The following is a 23,563-nucleotide window of genomic DNA, read 5'->3' on the forward strand; positions in this document are numbered from 1 at the left end:
AGGTGGAAATTTCAGGTCCAGGAAGTAAAAATCCAGGCCAAAATTTTGTTTCAACCAATCAGTTGAGTACTCTATGATTGTAGCTCTTTATGATTAATTGTTTGGTTGAAACAAATTCTTGGTCTGGATTTTTACAATCAGGTTCTGGACTATCCACCTCTGCACACAGGTGAGGCATAATGTCACATACAGTAATACCCCTGGATTTTTTCATGTTACTGCAGCAATTCAGGATTGTAACTATTTGCTTAACAGTAGGATCATATTATTTGGCAATGCTGGTTTTATGGTAAAAATATTGGAATCCCCCAAATCTATGCTCAACAAAACAGACACCACAAGTGTCTCCAATTCCATGGAGACATATAGTGTCTTAAGGCTGTGCAGGGAGGGAAAGCGGGGGCTCCTGGGTAACCATTTCTTCTTCGTGTGGAAAAACAGAATCATAGCGGGAGATTGGCCATAAGAAAATATGCAGCCAGATGGACCGGGATTTCAGCAGATGTATTTAGAAGCAGATAAAATAGACAAAAGTCACATCTGCTCATCCGTTCAACCATCGCTGTGGTAAAAGACCTGGTCTGCAGTAAACAGGCGGTGACCTTGGAGCAGATTCAAAAGGCCGCTCCTTCACTGAGCCATTGTTCTGTTTATGTGACCCAAAGAGGTGAAACTCAGAGTTTCATGCATAGTTCACATGTGCAGCAGACAAGTTTCAGCCACAAACAGACGAAGGGATTTTTAAGGGATAATTGCTAATAATTTGAGTCAGAATAAAGGTCACGCTTTAATTCAGGGGATGCAAACAATGTAGTACATCCGTATTTAATGCATCAATTAACCGGTAACTAAGTATTAGCTACATACTAATCCCAGGCTTGTTCATCATTCATAGATGCATAAAATCATTAAAACTGCATGTCTTTGGGAAGCGGAGCACATGGAGGAAGCTCAAGTAACACAGAGAGAACGTCCAAACACACATGCAAGGTAGGTGGGATTGAGCCCCGATGTTGCCCTTGGCCACCAACCCATCCACAAAAACCATCAGCCGGTTCTCAAAAGACAGTTTCATGCATTTCAGGTAGGTGTCTGTTTGTGTCAGAGATTATATTTCATAGGAATCAAGACAAATTTCTAAAATATCTGCACAGGTTGCCTCAGGATTGGGAGCCATTGAACCAAATGACACCACAAGAGAGTAGTTTACGCGAGGATTTTCTTTTCAGTAGGGACTGGTTTGACGGGCTGGTCGGTGGTGAAGCTGGCTGAGAAAAATACAAGCTCCTACCTTCACAGGTGGCATTGTAGTCGGGGCACCAGTCGCCAACAACCTCGCAGATTTTGTCGCGGAAACATCCCTGTTACAGGTAAAACTGAACCCAGAACAGTACATCGGTTCTGGTGGCATGCAGCTGGCTGGGACAGTTAATCAATAAATAAAACATATTAAGCTCCTAGTTTTGATGTGATTAAGAGGATTACACGTCCAGACGTCCATTTACAATACTCGCTTGTCATAAGCAGAATTTGATCTTTTGTACTTGGGAGTAACAAAAAACGGCACCTTGCTTACAATGTATCGGATCAAACACACACAACCAAAAAAACACTTATGCAAAAGTGCACAGTTCCAGCACAGAACACGACCTCACAATACCGGCGATTTGCTGAACCTGACAGTGAACAGCTCCATTGAAACTAACTAAAACAAACAACTGCTAAATCAATGCATAATACCTTCTGTTAGTTAGCAAGGTAAAAGGCTTAAAACACACTATGCCTAATGCAGAAGTCGACTGTTTATCCATCTGGCATAGATATCCAAAGTGCCAATTAACTCCAATTTCAACTCAGGAAAATAGTTACACCCCCCCCCCCCCAAACTGCTCTATTGAGGGTTGCAGGGGTCCAGAGCCTATACCAGACAAACCTGCAGCAGTAAGAGATAATCTGTCTCTTTGTGTAAAGTTGTCTTCCTGTGTTACGCGTCGTGTTCTCAGAGTAGTGGAGCCTGAATAGCCTGTGGTCCAGAGCTAACTCATTAACTAATCTTTGAAGAGACTGTTTAAAGTTATTTATTAATATCTTGACATATTTAACAACCACGGTCCACTACAGTCCTGCCATGGAGGTGGGATGGTGCTCCACCGGAGAGGTGCTCCACACCCAGCATGATGGTGATGTTAGTGGAGCTGACGGTGTTGGCAGGACAGCTCCATTCCCGTAAGATAAAGATGGAGGAGACTGATAGCATCAGGGGAAACGGTATCAAAGGGTTTTAAGAATGTTCTGAATTACTTTATCGTCAGAGGGTTGATTAAGAGGATGTGACAGTAGGATTTGCTCCTGAACGCTTTGCCAGCAAAGGCATGGAGGGAGTATTATTCAAACTAAGGCACGGGGGGGGGGGGGGGGGGGGGGGGCGTAGCTGTCACACAGGTTGCATAGAAGTCAGAGGAACAGTCTCTGAATCTCAAGCACGGCACAGTAGCAACCTCCATTACACCCTCGGTCGATTGATGCACAGCACAAGGGAGGGTCTTGCGAGCAGCTCCTTATATGTCTTTCTAAAAAAAAAATCATCTATTATTTCATTCATCCATCTTTTGTACAGGGATTGGTGATCTTGTTGATGACAGGAAGCACATGAGAGTGGAACAGGATGATATGAACTGTGAGTCTGTGATTGGGCAAAATCATCATCTGTCCATCTGTCAACCACTTGTCCTGGTCATGGGTGTGGGAGGTCTGGAGTCTATCCCAGGCAGCACAGGGCGGGGGGACGTCCTGGACGGGACGCCAGGCCATCGCAGGACGCACCCAGAATATGATGATTTAAAGAGACAGATTATCCTAACTGTACATCTGTGGGACTACTGTGGAGCATTATATATTATTGCATTATTGAAACAAAAACCTTAAATTAAGTTAAATAGAAATTACTACAGTTTACTCATAGGCACAAGAGGTGAAGATGAATTCCAAGGGGTTCTGTTAAGGGGTTCAGTGGCACTGAAGACAGGCGTGGCCCCATTCAGATCATGCAGTACTATTTTTGCGACACACATGCAAAATACCAGTTAGCATCCAAGTGTCTGTCTCTCAGTGTTAGAGATTATATTTAATAAGGATTATTACAGCTTACCTGGAGTCACAGATGGGAACGTGCCAGGTACAGTCACATTTAAATTGAGTCTGTTTGTGAGATAGTACTGTATATGTCAAGTAAAAAAAGAGAGAGAGTATGTGTCAAGCAAAAAACATTGTTTGGTTGACAGCTGCATGAGTGAAAGTGGTGTTTTTACAAGTATAACACTGCAGGGATGCTTCAAAATATTGCATTAATCACAACTGGGGAGATGCTAAAAATAAAACACCAAATTAACTATTTGAATCATCTGCTCCTAAATATGATTTTCGCTGAATGGGTGTGCAAACCCAGCTTTTACCAGCTGTGTGCACAAATGCATGTGCATGTGATTGATGTTGGAATGAGCAATGGCACTATAGCTGAAAAAAAAGATGTATTACTGTCTAAACATAAGCGAATGTCCTATGTGCTTCAGTACTGACTACTAAGGACTATTCCTGGGGGCTTTTTGGGGGGAGATATATTGGACTTACATGTAATGAACCTGCAGTGTGAACTGTGACATGTCCTCCCCCATATCGACATAACCACCCCTCCCCCCTCTCCCGAACCTAACAAAGAATGCAGTCAAGTTAAGTGATGTTTGGTTATGAAACTGTACCCTTAACGATGCTAGTCTTACTTTAAATGGGTAGTACGAGCCAATCGATAAAATTGTGTCGTTAGATTAATCCATAGAGAAATAGTCCTTGATGGCAGCCCTAGCTGAAGGACTACAAGACAGAGAGGGGGAAGCAGGATGACCAGCGACCCCTGCTGACCAAAAGGAAATAAGGTACATAGGACAGGGTCAGACAGCATGGACCTTGTCAGTATTACAGTTTTAGCCAACCACAAAAACAGACCCACTACACAAGGAAATAAACATGCATGCCTTTACAAGAGGATGGAGTATGAACTTGTGTATTAGATCACAAAAAGCTTCTGATCATAACCCAGTTTTGAGTCACGAATTGGATCACTTTTTGGATCAGTCAAAAAAAAGGAGACAACTATAACTTTGCTTTCCATATCTTAATTTAGGAACTTGGAGAACACGTAAAGTAAGTTATCTCGGGAAAACAAAAGTTCTAAATAGACACGCAAACAGCGGCAGTCAAGAGTGAAGCGAATCCCACTAAAAACGTGAGAAATGAATTTCAATCCCTGAATGCATGTTCTTCATTCGGTATAAAAATTCGAGATTAAAAAATGTACTTTAAGAAGTAACAGCAGCAGTAAAACTTTATGTCGCGCTTATGGTTAAACTTTCAAATTAATCACAAGCGTGCCGATCCGTGGGCGAGGATCCGTATGGATCACAGATCAACTCCGATCCGTTACGCCAGTATGCAATATGCTCCATTTTACCACAGATTTAAGATTTATTGAGACCTTATGACAGATCACTTGCACAGCAGCTTGGGCAGCGGAGGCAGGTGGGCAGGCTGTTTAATCTCCTTTCAAGACATCGGTACTTCGTACAGCTGACCATTTGCTGTGCAGCTCCTATTAAGCGTGGCCAAGATCAAACGGAGTATTCGTCACAGTTCATTTGTGCCCCCCCATTCTTGCTTTGTAAAGGGGTCATCAGCCTTGGCGTTAACGGGATTCTGCAAAGCTGCGCATCTGCAGCCACGTTCTTAGATATTTCTTGGAATCGATCAAGTCATCTGAGCCATATTAAGACATGTTCAGTTATAACTTAGCTTTGCCAGATGTAAATGCAAAATTATTTACTTGTACAAGTTTCCCATCGGTCCGCGAAGCCCACGACTGGATGGCCCCGCTTGCTCCACCCCTAGTGAGGCTCATATGGACCTGAGCCCCTGCTGAATGACAGCGCCGGGGAGCAGAGGTGCATGAATGCTTGTTGCGTTTGTTTCTTCAGCCCAACTCCAACTGAATGGATCGGCATGGGGACAAACGGACCCCAAACCCCGGCTGAGCGCCTGCTCTGGACTCCGGCTATTGTGTGCATGATCGTTTTGCTTTCGCTGTGGCGCAGACCAGGTAAGGCTGATTGCTAATATCCTTCTGACGGTAAACTTTTTTTTTTTGTAACCGGTAAAAATATATAAATCAGGGGATTCCTGATGTTTACCGACATGTTTACAAAGCGATATTGCGGCAGCAAATCGTGAATGGTTCGTTTGGCTTTCTTAAATATGCACCGGCAGATAGCTACAGATTAGTAGGCAAATTACTGAACAGAAATGGACTAAACTTATGAGCATCTACTTCTTAGAAACTTTAAAACAAATTGAATACAGTGCGCCCATTGCCCGTATTTATGAATACAGTTCATATAGATACACACACACACACACACACACACACACACATATATATATATATATATATATATATATATATATATATATATATATATATATATATATATATGCTTGGACTTACTGGACGTATTAATCAGTAACTCGTTTTGAAAAAAAAGTACGCCGAAGAAATAAATGTTTTCTATTTATTAGAAAACGCTAAGAGGGGAAAAGACGTTGAATAATAACTCTGAGTGTTTAGATAGCGCACGTTATGATTACTCGCTATTTAAAACAGGCCTATTCACGACCGTTGATGTCCTTTCTTTGATGAGGTAATTATTCATGATCGCTTTTGATGTTTTTATCGTGTTTTACATGCCATTTGCTTATATTGTTCTTCTGGATACCAAACAAGTTAGCTTGTTCCTTGAAATAGTAGCCGTTTCATTAAGTTGCGTGACTTTTTAAATTATATATTTATATTAAAACTAAAGGTTTAGGTTGAAGAATAAAGCGATTGAGTTCGTATTCGCTAAGTCAGCATGCAGATGTCGATCACATCGGACCGCATGCTGCTTATTTAAATGCGTCTCTCAGTGCCGTGAGTAACCTGCTTTTTTAATGCAGAGTAGGAATGTTATTTATATGTTAACATATTTGCAAAGTGTCTCAGTGTTTCATGTCTTTAAGCAGGGTATAAAGCACACTGCTATTCATTACCAAAAGGCAGCAGGCTATTCATTAACCCTAATGTTTTAAAATCTAGTCAGAGTCAATAGGACATGACATATAAACTACGTAATGGAATAACAAAAGAGCGAAAAACGGTTAGTTTGGAAAATTGGAAAGTTTGGATAAGTAGGCTACTAAAAATCAAACTAAATTGGTCAGCATGGAATTGCAATTTAAGAGAATCAAGCTTGAATCTTGAAAACTTAAGTTTGATTTGTGAGTAGAATTGAATACTTTGTTATTCTTTTCAATTCTTACTTCTTACTTTCGGCTAATTGGTAAACACCGTAAATTCTCTGAGGAGAAATGTTAGCAAGAAAATAGAAGAAAGTCTTCAAAAGGACATGGAAAATGATCATTTGTATTGAAGATTTTTAGCGTGGGGGGTAAAGTACATGGAATTATTTAAAGTAACTGACTTGATTTAATATACCAAATTTGAACATTTAGTTAATATATGTGTGTGTGTGTGTGTGTGTGTGTGTGTGTGTGTGTGTGTGTGTGACCAGAAACCCGTGTCTTCTAACTAGATTACTCAAGACTTGAGAAAAGCAATTTAATTCTGATGCGACTGAAGTACTTGGCTATCCTTCTGTACCTTATTCCAATATTGTCATACACTGTATATGAATGGAGGTGAATTTATTACACATTAATATCCATAGATGAGCAACATGATGTATTTGGATGAGGAAAACTGGATTTGGTTTTCGCTATTTCTTTTATAAAAATTGAACCGTCAATCTTCTGATATCGTGCTGCATTATAGGCCTGTTCTTATTCATGACATTTATTAAATAACCCTTATTCAATTATGAGAAAAAGAGATATTGGTATTAATTTACTTCAGTCAAATTGTTGTCTGGTTCATTTTGCTCCAGTGTTTTCGAGTTCTGCCATGTTTATCTTGAACCGACAGTGCTGGCATGATTATGTTGTTAGTGTGTGAAGTTTTTCCATGTGCATCTGCAGTGTGCGGCCAGCAGTGCCAGATCAACCACTGCAATGCGGAGTACGTGGCCTCCACGGCGCACTTCAGTGGCCACCAGGGGGAGCTGTTGCAGGTCGTGGACCCCTGCTCGGCACTGCGCGCCTACTCCCGCTGTACCCGCCGCACTGCACGCACTTGCCGCGGCGACCTCGTCTTCCACTCGGCCGTCTTCCGCATCCGTGAGCTCCTCGCCCAGCGGAATTGCTCCGGCGATGGGCCCACCCCCAGCTCCGCCCACCCCACACGTCCCTTCGTACCTGAGACATGTGACTATGAGAGTCGGCGGTCAGCCGGCCTGCCCAGGAGATACGCCCACTGTGGCCTGTTCGGGGACCCGCACCTGCGGACGTTCCGCGGTCAGTTCCAGACGTGCAGGGCGCGGGGAGCCTGGCCCCTCATCGACAATCGCTACCTGTCCGTGCAGGTGACCAACGTGCCCGTCGTTGCAGGTTCGAGCGCCACAGCCACCAGCAAGGTGAGTCACTGTGTTGTTCTCAGTTTTGTTTTAAGCTCAATTTCACAGCTGCCTTTGTGGCCCAGTGTAGCTGATCACAGAGGTGGGTTATTTATGATGGTCTCAGGCCATAGAATCTCTAATGGTTTTAATGACTGCAACCCTGCAAGCTAGATATGTACAGTACTGTGCAAAAGACTTAGGCAGTCAAAGAAAATGTTTAAAGCTATTAATCTGGGTAATGAGGGTATATTTGCTCATTTTTAGGGCAGCGTGTGGCTCAGTGGGCTGAGCGTCTGTGCTTGCACTTGGGAGATTGCTTGGTCGAACCTGGCCTCGGTACATCTGAGGGCCCTTAAGCAAGGCCCCTAATCCCCTGATACCTGGGTGGCTGCCCTTTGTGTAAAGAGAGGTGTAAAGAGACGTTCCCCAAGGGAATCTATGAAGCATAAATTGTTATTATTTTCCACTATTTGTTGATGGATCCAGGAAGCCCAGAACATGAGGCAGAGGACATCCTGCATGGGATGCTAGTCCGTCACAGGCCGTACATGTACAGATGCACACACACACTGAACTGCACGTTTTTGCTTAGAGAGACCAGATGGAGTACCCGAAGATGGGAAGAAGCAGATTCAGAACGAGCAGGAATGAAAACTGCATATCTGCAGATGTAACACTAATCCCTGAACTGCTGCACTGCTCCTCTCACTTCCTTCACAAAATGTACAGTGAAGCTGAATTTCTAGTAGATGCCACCCTGTGGTGTAGTCTGGTACTACATCTTTATTTTACTTTATTTTTATTTTATTTATACTGGATGATACTCTCGCATCAGGCCTGCTTAGTTGGGTTTAAAGGCTGCCTCTGTGAGTGTGTGTGTGCGTATGCGTGTGCCTGTGTGTGTGTGCGAGCTTGTGAGTGTGTGTGTTTGTGCGTTAGGGTACGTGTGGGGCTCTCACACTCTCCCTGTGTATTTGTGTGGTTGAGCACGGCTCTAATTTGCTCACAGAATGTGTCCCTTGCCTTGTGCTCTCCAGAATAACCTAGCATTGCTTACTGGATAAACAGCTGTGGATGGACAAATGGGCCAGAAGCTCTCTGGGTTACGATGGTCCGTGTTACGATATTTCGAATTTGCGTTTGGTAAATGTGTTTCGCTTTCAGTACATTATTCAATAAATTACATGAGATATTCAACACTTTATTATAAAACAGGCTTTGTGTTAATGATGCCCAACTGTAGGCTAATGTAAGTGTTCGAAGCATGTTTAAAGTAGGCCAGGCTATGATGTTTGGGTAGCTTAGGTGTACTGTACTGAAATGTATTCGTTGCCTTGCGATATTTTTCATAATATTTTCCATCCTGCTTTTCCAAGTCTGTGGCAGTGGTGGCCTAATGGTTAGGGAAGCCCATGTGTAAGCAAAAGATTGCTGGTTTGAAAGCCCTGCATTCAAAGTACCCCTGAGGCACCCTAAGCAATGTACCACCCCCGAGCACTGCTCCCTGGGTGCTCAATTAGCTGCCCCCTGCTATGTCACACATGGGTTAAATGCAGAGGGTATGTTTCTGTGTTGTGGTTCATCAAGAGAGACAACTCTTCACTTCATTTTTACCTTACGATAGGTTTATCGAAACCTAACCCCATTATAACCTGGGGAGAGGCTTTTTTCAAGTTCGCTTCCTCCTCCAGATTCACGAATTTGACATTCATGGTTTCGGTTATTTGCGAATTGGCCTTAAACAATTAAATGGGAAATTTTTAGACGACTCGTAAAGCCAAAAACATATAAACTATCCTGAAAATGATTTCGATCTCATAAAGTCATTAAATATATGCATATAAGTGTTTTGTAATATTTGGTAGTGTCAATGCATATTATACCTTTCGTATTGAAGTTACTTTTGGTATTAAAAGAGCTGTGAGATCTGCGTTTTCTTCTCTTGGAAGGTTTTTAGTTAAGTCAGTTCAGAGGCCAGAGGCTTTCTTAGATATTTTGTTGAAATCAGAATCTTAAACATATTTTTCAGCTGTTTGTTACATTTTATAGTTATTACTTTTTGGTTATTCAGATTGTTTTAATATCCTTATACTGTTGCTATGAATATAGCCCTTGTTTGCTGGCTTGGCATTAAAGGTCAGTGTAACTAACCTTGGGTAGCAGCTTTTGCACCTGGTTACCCACAGGCATTGAAAGCGATGTGGTTGCGGTTTGTCGTTTCTAATTTGCTGTTTTGTGTCGCCCAGATTACGGTGATCTTCAAGGTGTTTGCCAGCTGCACGGAGCAGAAGGTATATCAGGCCACGACTGAGGACTTCCCCTCCGTGTTTCTGGACGGCTCTCGCGGTGCCGGCAGCCTGTGGATTACAGAGAGGGTGGGGCCCCGGGGCCAGCAGGTGTGGATCCAGGCCCGGCATGTGGGGGCGACCGTGGTGGTGCGGCGGGGGGGGCGCTATCTGAGCTTTGCCGCGCGGGTACCAGAGGACGTGCTGGATGGTGACGAGGGCGGCTCCCTGCAGCTCTGCCGGGATGGATGCCCGCGTAGCGAGCTTATCGACAGGCCCCTGTCGGGCCACCCGGAGCGAGTTCCCGCTCTGCCCCATGCTCCCCGGCCGGGCTACAGCGCTGAGCTGGCTGCCGCACTCTGCCGCGAGGCCCTGCGCACGGAGGACGTCTATTTCCAAATGTGCGTGTTTGACCTGCTGGCCACCGGAGACCTTGACTTCACTACAGCTGCTTTGGGGGCCTTGGAGGACTTTAAAGCACTGCCCCCCAGCCAGCTGGAACAGACCACCCCCGAGAGACCTCACCTCTGTAGCATGGCCCCACCACGGACACTAGGCCCTGTGATGAACACCCCTGGGCTTTGGGTGCCAGTCACCCTTCTTCTGCTGCTTTTTTAAAAGGATGATCTACCTGGACTATAGTATTGTAAATTATGAAAGCTGGACTCCATCCATCCATCAATTTTCCATCACCTTTTGTCCTATTCGGAGGGTCAGGAGCCCAGAACGGGGCACCAGCCCATCGCAGGACACACTCACACACCATTTACTCACACATTCACTGAAGGCTAGACTGTTATATAAAATAGATACAACACTATCTGAGGAATGGGGATTCTGGGATGCATCTATATGTTGTTATGCTACTTTGCTCGGTTTCCTGCAAGATTCAGGAGACGCAAAAAGTTACTGGGAATCGTGGACTTCAAGGATCAGGTTTTGGGGGCTTGTTAAGAGCAGAGTAACAGCTTGAATGTGCAGTGCTTAATATTGCTTCCTGGTATTCTTGTAGCCATGTAAAAGTGACTCACTGATGGGTAACGAGGCCTACTCAGGCACCGATTGTGCTGACTAGAATACATAATCATAAAGCTGATTGTTGTCTTGAAAATATTCATTTTTATATAGCTTCTGAATAGGGAGGAACTGAAATAACAACTCATGACTGACTTTCACCCACAAAAGCTAGAATTCAAAAATAATACGTGATCTGTTTCTGTGTTTCACTCTGTCAACAGCTTATATTCTTTAAACCAAACCAAACCCTGTGCGGCCTCCTGCTGTCAGTCTGTTTACTTCCAGCTTAATTGTCCAAGTTAAAATATGTAAATAATAATATATTCAAAGAATGTATATACATATTCTCTGTTATGTAAATGTTTGTACATAAGTGTATTACGACAAATCACAAAAACTCTATTTACATGTAAGATGGGAAAGAGTATTTGTTGCATTTAATCAACATTAACTTTTATATAAAAAATTGTTTTGTGTATCTAATCTGCTTTATTTTCTTTTAAAAAGGGCAATCCTGAACTTAAACCATAATGGCATGATCGGTTAGTGTGGGTGTTTTTCTGAAGCACACGCTCGGTTGGTGTAGGCGTATTTCTGAAGCACACGCTCGGTTGGTGTGGGCGTATTTCTGAAGCACACGCTCGGTTGGTGTGTGTGTTTTTCTGAAGCACACGCTCGGTTGGTGTGGATGTTTTTCTGAAGCACACGCTCGGTTGGTGTGGCCGGTTTTCTGAAGCACACGCTCGGTTGATGTGTGTTCTTCTGAAGCACACGCTTGGTTGGTGTGTGTGTTCTTCTGAAGCACACGCTCGGTTGGTGTGGGTGTATTTCTGAAGCACACGCTCGGTTGGTGTGGGTGTATTTCTGAAGCACACGCTCGGTTGGTGTGGATGTGTTTCTGAAGCACACGCTCGGTTGGTGTGGCCGTTTTTCTGAAGCACACGCTCGGTTGGTGTGGCCGTTTTTCTGAAGCACACGCTCGGTTGGTGTGGCCGTTTTTCTGAAGCACACGCTCGGTTGGTGTGGCCGTTTTTCTGAAGCACACGCTCGGTTGGTGTGGCCGTTTTTCTGAAGCACACGCTCGGTTGGTGTGGCCGTTTTTCTGAAGCACACGCTCGGTTGGTGTGGCCGTTTTTCTGAAGCACACGCTCGGTTGGTGTGGCCGTTTTTCTGAAGCACACGCTCGGTTGGTGTGGCCGTTTTTCTGAAGCACACGCTTGGTTGGTGTGGCCGTTTTTCTGAAGCACACGCTCGGTTGGTGTGGCCGTTTTTCTGAAGCACACGCTCGGTTGGTGTGGTTGTTTTCCTGAAGCACTCGCTCGGTTGGTGTGTGTGTTCTTCTGAAGCACACGCTCGGTTGGTGTGGGTGTTCTTCTGAAGCACACGCTTAGTTGGTGTGGCCGTTCTTCTGAAGCATACGCTCCATTGCACACAATCGGTTGGTGTGGGTGTTCTTCTGAAGCACACGCTCCATTGATGTGGGTATTTTTCTGAAGCACACGCCCAGTTGGTGAGGCCGTTCTTCTGAAGCATACGCTCCATTGCACACAATCGGTTGTCTACCATGTATAATTAAATATTTTGAATTGGCCACTTTACATGTATTTCCTTATGTGGCGCTTTCATATATATTTGTTGTGTATGTAAATATATGTAAAATAGTTTAACATTTAAATACATGTTAAGTATATTGTAGGCATATACGTCAATCTTTGTGTATATGTGGACAATGGTGCTTGTTAAGGCCAACATGTTGTGTTGACAAATATAACACAAAAAGTTATTTAGATAAAAACAAAAAGTTATTTCGATGAAGTGAGTAAAACCTCTGCATTGCGGGAGGATAGCTTTTAAATCTCACGATGCCTTTAAACTACATCTAGAAATAGAAGAGAATGCACCAGAAATTGAGAATTTGAATGCAGATCCACTCAGGAACTTGCACAGCGACATGAAACATATTCAGGCTGAGCAAAAAAACTATTCCATGCATCAACAAGCCATGAAAAATTGATAGCTTTTGATCTGCATAAATCCTCAGCAGTGTTTTCTTGCTGTTGGGTGTACAAATTTGGCAAGTTCTTTTTAAAACTGATTGAAATACAGTCAAGTGAGAAACCATTACTTATTTTTATTTTTTATTTAAAAGAAAAAACCCATAAGTGCCAAAATGAATCAAAATAAAATCATTCAGGAGTGAAAATTGCAATAGATTTAACTATTTTGTTGGAATATATATTTTTTTAAATTTTATGAGAAACTGGTGCTAATCACTAAGCAAATGTCACCTTAGCAGCCCACACGTCACACCTGAATCACTGCTGTTGCAGTGGCATAGTGAAGCTCGACGTCACTGGTGTCCCTGGTGATGAGTTAGAAATCTATAATTCGTCTTTTAAAGTTTTCTGTAACTGTGCTTCAGCTCATTAAGCAGCATGGTGCTGCAGTGGTTAGCACTGTTGCCTCACACCTCTGGGTCCCGGGTTCGAGTCTCCGCCTGGGCTACATGTGTGTGGAGTTTGCATGTTCTCTCCTTGTCATCGTGGGGTTTCCTCTGGGTACTCCGGTTCCCCCCCAGTCCAAAAACATGCTGAGGTTAATTGGAGTTACCAAACTGCCCATAGGTGTGTATGTGAGTGAATGGTGTGTGAGTGAATGGTGTGTGAGTGAATGGTGTGTGAGTGAATGGTGTGTGAGTGAATGGTGTGTGAGTGTGCCCTGCGATTAGTTGGCCCCCCAACCTGGGTTGTTCTCTGCCTCACACCCACAGCCTCAGGGATAGGCTCCGTAGTCCCCACAGTCCTGAACCGGACAAGAGATGACACAACATGGATGGATGGATGGATGGAAATGTGATGCACCATCGGGTCTCTTTCTAAATTACTGCACTCTTAATCTGTGATGTAATCTGTAATATCAAGTTAAAAATACAAGCGCTGCTACTGCTGGATGTCGCGAGATGTGTATTAAAAGATCCGTCCATCAGCATGGAGCCCTTCGCTCCCTGCGCTCCGGAGCAGGTTCTGTTGGCTGAGGAAGCTCACAGGAAGCTTAGAGGATCTTAGCTTATGCAACTGTTTGCAAGTGGTGACAGTGGTGGAAACAACCAGAATAACGGAGGTTGAATCCTTACATGCACAAAACACCTGAATATGTAAACTACACTATAAGGGGATAATTGAAAAACTGAACCAGATTAAATAATACTGTTGACACAAGGCCCTTGATATGGGCCATTTGTTCCTGATAATAGTGAAGAAAGAGGGGGGTGTTTTGTTCCTGTAAAACATGTAGGGCTGACGGTGTCGGGATGAATCTCCTTGTGAGCTGCTGTGGAGTTTGGGTGTGTTTGTGTGTGTGGGGGGGGTGGTCATGTATATATTACAATGTGATAAAAACCTTTTATTTTAACATCATGCGTTCCATTTTTTGGTGACTACAAGGGGAAACTCAGTTTCATAAAAATATAAAAATGTCAAAAGTCTGGTTTGGTTACTTATGGTTAAGGTTAGGGCTGGGTGGGGGTTAAGGCTGGGTGGGGTTTACGGCTGTCATTGCTGGGATTAGGTTTATGCCCACAGAAAGGAATGGACTGTCCCCATTTAGATAGGCACACCAACGTGTGTGTGTGTGTGTCTGTGTGTGTGTGTGTGTGTGTGTGTGTGTGTGTGTGTACATGCATCAGCCACAAGTACGTGCATGAGTGGTGACAGCAAGCAGTTGCCAATTAGTGGTTATGCTAATACTTTTCCCCCACTCTACTCCAGTTTTGCAGACTCCCAGACAGCTCATTAGACACTTTGCTTAACGAGCCCTTGTCACCAATCCTTTTTTTTAAAAAAAAAAAAAAAAAAAAAAGCCAAACAAAGGACGCCTCTGGTGTGGTGAAGCAGAGCTGAAATCCAGATTGGATATTAAACATCCGTATCATAAATCTTGTAAAGTTACAATAATTTGCAATTCAATCCCTCATCAGTGGTGATATTAGCCCAATTTATTATCTTGGGGTGCGTCCCGGGCGCCTGGGGTCCTGCAGATAAGGCTTTATGAGGAGAGGGATTGATTTTCATTAACTGATTGTAATAAAGAGGAAGGGGAGGCTTCCCCAGCGCCGGCCAGCAGCCTCTGCCTCTCTAATTGGTTCACTTTCATGAGCTGCTGAATTTCCAGCTCTTTTCACTGGCCGGCCTTATCACTTTGTTTTTTTTTTATCTTCGGTATTATTAAAACTCGCATAAACGGCTAGACACACACACATTTTAATAAATCTGTGTTTGTAATAAGGAATTGTATTTTCCCCGTTTTTGCACTGAAGACACAGGATTCTCTGTAACTCTTGCTTGTGTGGTTGCGTGGCACAGTTCTGTAAATATGTATGTCTGCATGTAAACTGGCATGACACGCTTCTGCATTGCGTATGTCGAAGTGGGGGGTGGGGTTGTTAAGCTCAGGGGGCCTGATTTCCACCTCTGGTGTAGGCGAAGGCACCGGAGACAAGAGCCCCGTCAAATCCCTGAAGCAAATGGCCGGCACCTTGATTCCTGAGACGCAATACACGTAATACAAAGCAATATGTGTTTGTTCTTGAAGGCTGTTCCTTTACCTAACAGAACAAGTCTTATAGGTCATGAACTGCGTAATGTGAAATAAGTCCCTCATCCCCAACCTGTTTCATCTTAAGGGATTCACAGAGGTTTTGTGATTGCTCATCATTTTCAGAGTGTATTTATTTCATTAAGTTTATTAGTAGCACTTTACTTGAGGAGACACAGTACGGTATTAACCGGATATAGTTTGTGGTTAATTAATACATTAAGTAAGTTAGTTCATGATTAACTAAGAATATAATAGTGTATTTGTGCCCCCTCAAGTAAAGTATTTGAATTGCTTGTCCCTGCATTGGCTGAGCTCTGCACACGCACACACACGCACAAACACACAGACGCACGCACATGTAGGTTATACCTATCCTTATGGGGCCCGCTCATTCACTTCCATGGGAAAAATGCTAACGCTAACTATGACAACCTTAACCCCCACCCTGCCCTAACCATAACCATAAGTAACCAAGCAAAATACAAATGGACTGCATTTATATAGCGCTTTTCTACTCCTACGAGTACTCAAAGCGCTTTACATTGTATGCCTCACATTCACCCATTCACACACACATTCACACACTGGTGGCAGAGGCTGTCATGCAAGGTGCCAACCTGCTCACCGGGAGCAATTTGGGGTTCAGTGTCTTGCCAATGGACACTTTGATGGGGTCAGGAGGAACCAAGGCTCAAACCTGCAACCCTCCAGTTGCCGAACGATAGCACTACCTCCTGCGCCACCACCTTCCCCGAACAAGAGTTTTTGGATTTTTAGTTTCATAGCAGTCACAGATTTTTTTAAAATAGAGTTTTCCCTTATGAGGACCAGGAAACCGGTCCCCATAAGGGAAAAAAAAATGGATATTTATCACGTTATGGGGACATTGTGTCCCCATAAGGATAGGTATAGCCGCTCGCAAACACACATACGCACACTTACACACACACACACACACACACACACACACACGCAATGCTCCCAGAAAGTCTTGGGATGCGTGCTTAATTCTGTAAAAATGTTGCAAATTTATTCGTTTCATAACAAAAGTCCATTGACAAGCAATGTTTATCACATCTGCACACACCTTCAGCGCAGACATTTACCTTTTAAGTTTCAGATTTCTTTGCCTGACTCATTCAGTTCTGTTCCTATGGATTGCCGTTGTAGTCCGTGGCTCCCAAACGGATATGAAACACAAATGTGTGGTATTTTACGGTATTGCAACGGTGTCACCAAATAAAAAACATCCAATTAGACTGCTTGTCAATGCTTTAAAACTCAGAACACCTGTTTTAGAACTATATTTTGGATTTCAATTTATTAGTACTTGAAATGTTTTACTTAAAACTACTAGTTTTTTGTTATGTGATGTATATATATATATATTATAAACAAATTAATAAAGTAATGATTCCATATATATCATACAAATGATATATATATATATATATATATATATATATATATATATATATATATATATATATATATATATAGAGAGAGAGAGAGAGAGTGAGAGAGAGAGAGAGTCTGTATCATAGAAATATGTCAGGGCAGGGATGCATTCCTTGTCGTATGTGTTTTAGTCTCTCCATTTCCCATACCATTTAAATCTTTATTGTAAAATCGAAGAGAAAAGACTAAGAAAACAGCTCCTTTTATACATCTCTTTAAACCAGAAATAATCAAGTAATGCAGATCAGAAATAAACAAGTTAAGTAACAGAAATAAAAAAAAACATTTAAATAAATAGGTAATATAAATAGTCATCAATAAGTTAAACCATATTAATATTAAATTGTCAAAGCAGCAGGAAGCAGAGACATTTGAAAAAGGGGAAAATGGTCTTTCAGGCTGTTACTGAACCTTAGGGTAAAAAATGATGCTCTTCTTTCAGGAATCTGCTGTGCTGTGTAGAGTTATCCTGTCAAGGGGTAGTGCGCTCAAAATGCTAATAACCTGGAAACCTCATTTATGCAACAACACTGAAATATCCTGTCATTCCTTCTGACATCTGATTTCTGTTTTTTTTTTTTTTTTTTTGTGCTGAGAAACCAGTTGAACATGATCTGCGAACGCAGCTGGAGCCGATGCCATGAATCAGCGCCCATAACAAACATTCTGTGCCGTCACATTTCCCTAAGCATTTCATAACAGGCTCCCATACATGTTTCATTGCATTCCAGCCATATTTAGAGATTCCCATTACCAGTATTCCCAGTATAACAGCTGGTGAACCTCCATGATCCTGCCCCGGGATCGAGTGTGTGTCATGAACGGAAATTAAAAGTGATGCAAATAAAGGTAGCTAATTATAGCTTGAAAATAAATAAATATTTTTAAAAGACATGATTCCACAAACACCCACAAAATGCGAAATGTACATTACTGGCCACTATGTCGACAGAGCTAGTTAAAAACAGCCAACTGATGTCTAATTCGCTGACCAGCTCATTCTGGTGAATGGCTCACCTCGTAACATGAGAACTGTTAGCTAGATAACCCAATGCGAACCATCTTTGAGCAAATAGGTTGTTAGTTCTTCAGAAAAACAAATAAATACATAAAATTACATTTTAAATAAGTATATTGGCATGGGGGTTTTGTTTTTTAGTCAATGTTTGTGCAATACAAAATTGAATTTTTACTTAAACGCAAATGTATCATGACAGGGAACTCTGAAATACATTTGCTCTTTCTAATCCCTAATTTGATCGTGTCTTGATTATATGTCTTTCTTTTAGCTGTGAAGCAAGCCATAGAAGAAAATAAGTGAAACTAGCAAAGAAGCAATCTGATATGTGCTTGTTCTTTATGGAAATAGTAATGTTACTCTCAGTCTAGTATGCGGAGTATGGTGGAGCATGAAAGTTACTTTTTAATGTTTTGTTTTCTATAAATCCTGCATATGTGTATAACTGGCATACAATCCAGCAACAAGGATTCTTAGAAACTGATCAAAAACGCAGTATAATCTGACTAACCTTAAAAACAGATATGCAATAATTTGGATTTGTGGTTAGAGAGGATCCGCCACCCCCCCACCCCCCCCCCGCATGCTATTCACATTTTTGGCATGGTGTCCCTGCAGCCCCCACCCACAGTTTGGCAATGTGTCCCTGAAAGGCATCTAATGTTTAACACCAACAGCTGGCTGTGACTGGCACCTTTAAGGGGTTAGTTCCCCCTTGGGGGGAGGGGGGGGGGGCGAGTACGGGGCTGGGTACATGGAGTGGAAATGTGAATTGGTGTGGCAATAAAAACCAGCGCTAAATCAGCCCAAAAATAAATACATATATACATACAAATTTACACGTGAATTCTACCTGAACGGAAAAATACCACAATGGCAGCCAGTGCAATGACACTTCATGTGGGGTCAGCTTCCCTAAGCTGATTAACATGTATAAAATGAGTTACTCCTTTTAGTTGACAGTGAATCTTAGCTTTGGTTGGAGTAGTTCCGAGCTTCTTAACCCAGTCCTTGAGGACCCCCAGGCAGTCCACATTTTTGCTCCCTCCCAGCCAAAAAATCAAGAACCTAAAACCTGCTGGAGCTGAGAGGGAGCAGAAATGAGAACTGCTTGGGTACAGGCGCGAGAAGACGTTTTGAGCTCAGGGTACGACCTTACTGAAGTTCTTTTGTATCATCGGTAGCTATCAACAACTAATAACGTGGGGAAATAATCGCAAAGTCACCGCTGAGCTATTGCAAGATAGTTAATGCTCAGCATTTTTTCCATGAAACATGAAACAGACAGTAGGGGGCGCTGAAGCACCCTCAGCACCCCTGCTTCCAACACTACTGTGTCTGGCGCAGTCCTTGTAGACTGGGTTGCGAAACACTGGAATAGTTAAAAGCTCACATTCTCTATGAGTGGGCTTTTTCACACCTGTGATACAGTTTACGAGTTCTGCTCTCTCACGGTGAGAAGTTGTGCTGTCCATAACCTATGGGACCCTGTAAAACTGCTGGTCTCACCACTCTACTATACTGCTCTAGTCTGTACCTTCAGGTCCTGCTTCAGCCATCTGCTGTTCACAGTTTCCTGGGACCGATACTGCGAGACAGACTCTGAGAAGTACACCTTTCGCATGTCTATGCAGAAAGCCTGAGAGCAATGACCTGCCTCTATTTGGTCATTGATCGCTCGTGCCTTGGCTCCTGCCAATGTGATCTGCAAGGCCAGGCCAGGTAGAGAAGACTTGGTGCCATGGAATGAAGACTGAGAGAGTGAACTGGGGACAGGGATGGCTGTGTGGCAGTTTTATAACCAGCCTCTAGGCAATTGGTGGGTTTTATTAACAAGTAAAAGATTTTTAGTGCATTTAACTGCATCTTACTGCTCTACCTACATAGTACAGCATGTATACATATGATAAGTTTTTCACTAACGGATCTTGCTGTTGTTGTTTTGCTTTTGGTGGATCTCTTCTATACGTTGATGCTTCCTGGGATCATACACCACCCACCTAATGAAGGAATTCTCGTATTTTCATAGTATTTTCATATTTACTGTATTTTTACAGCTGGATCGCATGGAATAACAAGCTCGATTTGAATCACAGCCTCATCAATCTGTCTCGTCACTGGTAATCCGGCTGCTGGTACATTAGCCTTGACTTGTGAGGGCAGCCTTGGTTTAATAATAAGACCCACACGGGCTAAAAGTCCAGAAACACCCACATAGAAAACACGTCACAGCGTGTAACTGCCAGCATGCTCTGCAGCAATGAGGCAAATCATTTTGTAAAAAGACCATTTGTAATAGAAGTGCCAGAGTAGCTTACTACTGCATATGGATTTAGTCATCTAACACTTTCCTCACCCCAGTGGATTTATGCAGTTCAAAACCGGCCTGCCTTACAAATTATCTGAAGTATATTAAAGTATCTAATCCATGTCAAAGCTTCAAAAGTTTGCTGGAACCAATCACACTATTGTGTGGATTAAATAGATGATCCTATGAATGAGGGGTGGAGAAAATGAGTCTGGGAATGCATGCTCCCATAGATTGTGCGGGAATGTATCAAGGGATCGAGTGTAGAGGGATCTGATCGGGGAAGAGATGTTCCTGTGTGTGAACTGTGCAGGAAATGGATCTGGGAAAAGATGATCTCACGGATGAAGTGTGGAGGAGAAAGATCTGGAAATGCATGTAATCCAGGATGATGTGTAAAGGAAATGGATCTGGAATCGGATGTGATTGTGAATGAGATGAGGAGGAAATGGATGTGGAATCGGATGCGATCGTGGATGGGATGAGGAGGAAATGGATGTGGAATCGGATGCGATCGTGGATGGGATGAGGAGGAAATGGATGTGGAATCGGATGCGATCCTGGATGAAATGAGGAGGATATGGATCTGGAATCGGATGCGATCGTGGATGAGATGAGGAGGATATAGATCTGAAATCAAATGCGATTGTGAATGACATGAGGAGGAAATGGATCTGGAATCGGATGCGATCGTGGATGGGATGAGGAGGAAATGGATCTGGAATCGGATGCGATCGTGAATGAGATGAGGAGGATATGGATCTGGAATCGGATGCGATCGTGGATGGGATGAGGAGGAAATGGATCTGGAATCGGATGCGATCGTGAATGAGATGAGGAGGATATGGATCTGGAATCGGATGTGATCGTGGATGAGATGAGGAGGAAATGGATCTGGAATCGGATGCGATCGTGGATGAGATGAGAAGGAAATGGATCTGGAATCGGATGTGATCCTGGATGAGATGAGGAGGAAATGGATCTGGAATCGGATGCGATCGTGGATGAGATGAGGAGGAAATGGATCTGGAATCGGATGTGATCCTGGATGAGATGAGGAGGAAATGGATCTGGAATCGGATGCGATCGTGGATGAGATGAGGAGGATATGGATCTGGAATCGGATGCGATTGTGAATGAGATGAGGAGGAAATGGATCTGGAATCGGATGCGATTGTGAATGAGATGAGGAGGAAATGGATCTGGAATCGATGTGATTGTGAATGAGATGAGGAGGAAATGGATCTGGAATCGGATGCGATCGTGGATGAGATGAGGAGGATATGGATCTGGAATCGGATGCGATCGTGGATGAGATGAGGAGGATATGGATCTGGAATCGTATGCGATTGTGAATGAGATGAGGAGGAAATGGATCTGGAATCGGATGCGATCGTGGATGAGATGAGGAGGAAATGGATCTGGAATCGATGTGATTGTGAATGAGATGAGGAGGAAATGGATCTGGAATCGGATGCGATCGTGGATGAGATGAGGAGGATATGGATCTGGAATCGGATGCGATCGTGGATGAGATGAGGAGGATATGGATCTGGAATCGGATGCGATCGTGGATGAGATATGGATCTGTGAATGTATGCTCTAATGAATGGAATGTGGTTGAACAACCTGAACATACCCACATCAACTGATAATCAACATAGACTGCACCAATAAAACACCTTAAAATACTCTCCTATTATAATTTAAAATCTTTTTTTAGTATTTTTTTTCCTTTTTGTTTAACTTTTCGAAAACCTCCATAGGCTGGGTGAAGGAAATCAATGCTATTTCTTCCATTGCCCTGAAGCTAATATTTTGTCTTATTCTTGTTCGTTATACAGTTTTATTAGTAGTAGTTTGTGGTATTTAGCATAATTAATGTGAATTATATACATTATGGTTTAGAACAATAAAAACTTTTGGTCCTTGGTCCCTAAGGGGGGGGGGGGGAGAGAGAGAGATTTTCAGTCTCACGGTTGCTAAGGAAACTGCCGTGACCTCAGAAAATCATAGTTCTGCACTTGCTGAACAAGAGGGAGAGAGCAAGAGCGAGAGAGAGACAGGAAGTCTGTCAGTGGGACAGGAAGTCTGTCAGTGGGACAGGAAGATCTCTCCTACTGAGTTTTCTTGATCTTCAAGTTTTAACCTTCATTTGTTCTGTAGACTAAAAGCCCAAAACACCCTTTACTTTATACATGTTAAGTGTGTGTGTACGTGTGTGTGTGTGTGTAAGTGTGTATAGAAAAGTCTTTGTTCTAGTTGCTGTATTTCTTGTTTTTTCACTCCTGGCCAAAAGTTTGCTTCTTTTCCGTGTCTGAGCATCATCCCCGGCTGTGATTGATCCTGTTTTCCAGAAGGGAAACGTATCCCAGCCTCCCGTGCTGCAGTTTGTCCTTGAAAAGTAAACACTGATATGTCTCCAAAATCCCTTATGCAGGCTGTGTTTGTTTTTATGTTAAATATTTTGTTTTTAGAAAAAAAAAAAGTCTAACTCCTTCGAGATCTCTTCTTGACTGCCTTCTTCTTAACACCTGCAACATATTACACAGTTTGTGAAATTCTTGGGACTACTCAAAGGATTCAGTTTATGGAGAAACACACGCTAGGTCATAGCACGCAGCACCAGTTAATAACAATCACATCAGATTTTCACAGCTTGGTGCAACAGTCACCTCAGATTCTCCCAGATATTGCGTATTATTAAACATGTAATGAATAAAAGTGTAAAAACAAATCAACATACTGCCTCTGTGTTGAGTTACAGAAGTAGTAATAAAAGCACTTGCAGCCAGTTTGCTGATCTCCAGGGGAGCAGATTAAATGTTCACCCAGCTAACAGGCAACATTCCCAGAACTTTATTTGAAGGTTCTCTAAAAGGTGACAGATAATGTTGTATAATAATGTTGTAACATTAATAAAACGTTATTTCCATGTTTTACATTTGAACAAAGGTTTTGTCAGTGTCAGCATGATGACATTATCACCTGTTTTTATAATAAAATAAGATTTTATGAAAGTGCTACACCATCCATCCTGAAACCCATGATCTCTGAGGCTCTAACTGCTGCTTTATTTGTTTCTACATTATTATTCTTCATTATCGCAGTAGTTGCAGTAGTAGATAACGTTACAGGAACGTCAGGACAACTGGACCCTTTGAATGTTTCCATACCTTAATCGTAACAATCGGTAAATGTCCCTAGAATGAAAAATTGTCAGAGGGGCATGTCTGGGAAACAGACAGCATGACTAGCAGGAGAAGACCCAGAGACTGATGGCTGCCGA

The 23,563-nt window shown here is 42.7% G+C and overlaps 2 protein-coding genes across 4 annotated transcripts in view; one reads left to right on the forward strand and one right to left on the reverse strand.

The window, feature by feature from the left end:
* The first annotated feature begins 1,348 nt into the window (after positions 1 to 1,348).
* Positions 1,349 to 11,646, forward strand: LOC125717152 (repulsive guidance molecule B-like). Of its 2 annotated transcripts, XM_048990130.1 has the most exons (4): positions 1,349 to 1,370; positions 5,025 to 5,146; positions 7,117 to 7,610; positions 9,839 to 11,646. In XM_048990130.1, the coding sequence occupies exons 2-4, from the start codon at positions 5,050 to 5,052 to the stop codon at positions 10,493 to 10,495; spliced, it is 1,248 nt and encodes a 415-aa protein (XP_048846087.1). In that variant the 5' UTR covers positions 1,349 to 1,370; positions 5,025 to 5,049; the 3' UTR covers positions 10,496 to 11,646. The 2 variants fall into 2 exon arrangements, with proteins under 2 accessions (XP_048846087.1, XP_048846086.1); XM_048990129.1 differs by lacking the exon at positions 1,349 to 1,370 and having other exon boundaries at positions 4,476 to 5,146.
* Positions 11,647 to 21,694: 10,048 nt separating this feature from the next.
* The window catches only part of LOC125717012 (CUGBP Elav-like family member 5), a 109,498-nt gene continuing 107,629 nt past the window's right edge, over positions 21,695 to 23,563 (reverse strand). For both annotated transcript variants that reach the window (XM_048989920.1, XM_048989919.1), the window contains exon 12: positions 21,695 to 22,808. The gene's annotated coding sequence lies outside the window, so the exon portion shown is untranslated. The remainder of the gene's footprint in view (positions 22,809 to 23,563) is intronic.

Source organism: Brienomyrus brachyistius, chromosome 21 (assembly GCF_023856365.1).
Source record: "Brienomyrus brachyistius isolate T26 chromosome 21, BBRACH_0.4, whole genome shotgun sequence".
NCBI classification, from domain to species: Eukaryota; Metazoa; Chordata; class Actinopteri; order Osteoglossiformes; family Mormyridae; genus Brienomyrus; species Brienomyrus brachyistius.

What these genes read in the sequence shown, in the direction of transcription:
- LOC125717152 (XM_048990129.1), top strand. Translation starts at nt 4,996, where the DNA reads ATGAATGCTTGTTGCGTTTGTTTCTTCAGCCCAACTCCAACTGAATGG. An exon ending in TTCGCTGTGGCGCAGACCAG is followed by an intron (nt 5,147 to 7,116) that starts GTAAGGCTGATT and finishes GTGCATCTGCAG; the next exon opens with TGTGCGGCCAGCAGTGCCAG. An exon ending in GCGCCACAGCCACCAGCAAG is followed by an intron (nt 7,611 to 9,838) that starts GTGAGTCACTGT and finishes TGTGTCGCCCAG; the next exon opens with ATTACGGTGATCTTCAAGGT.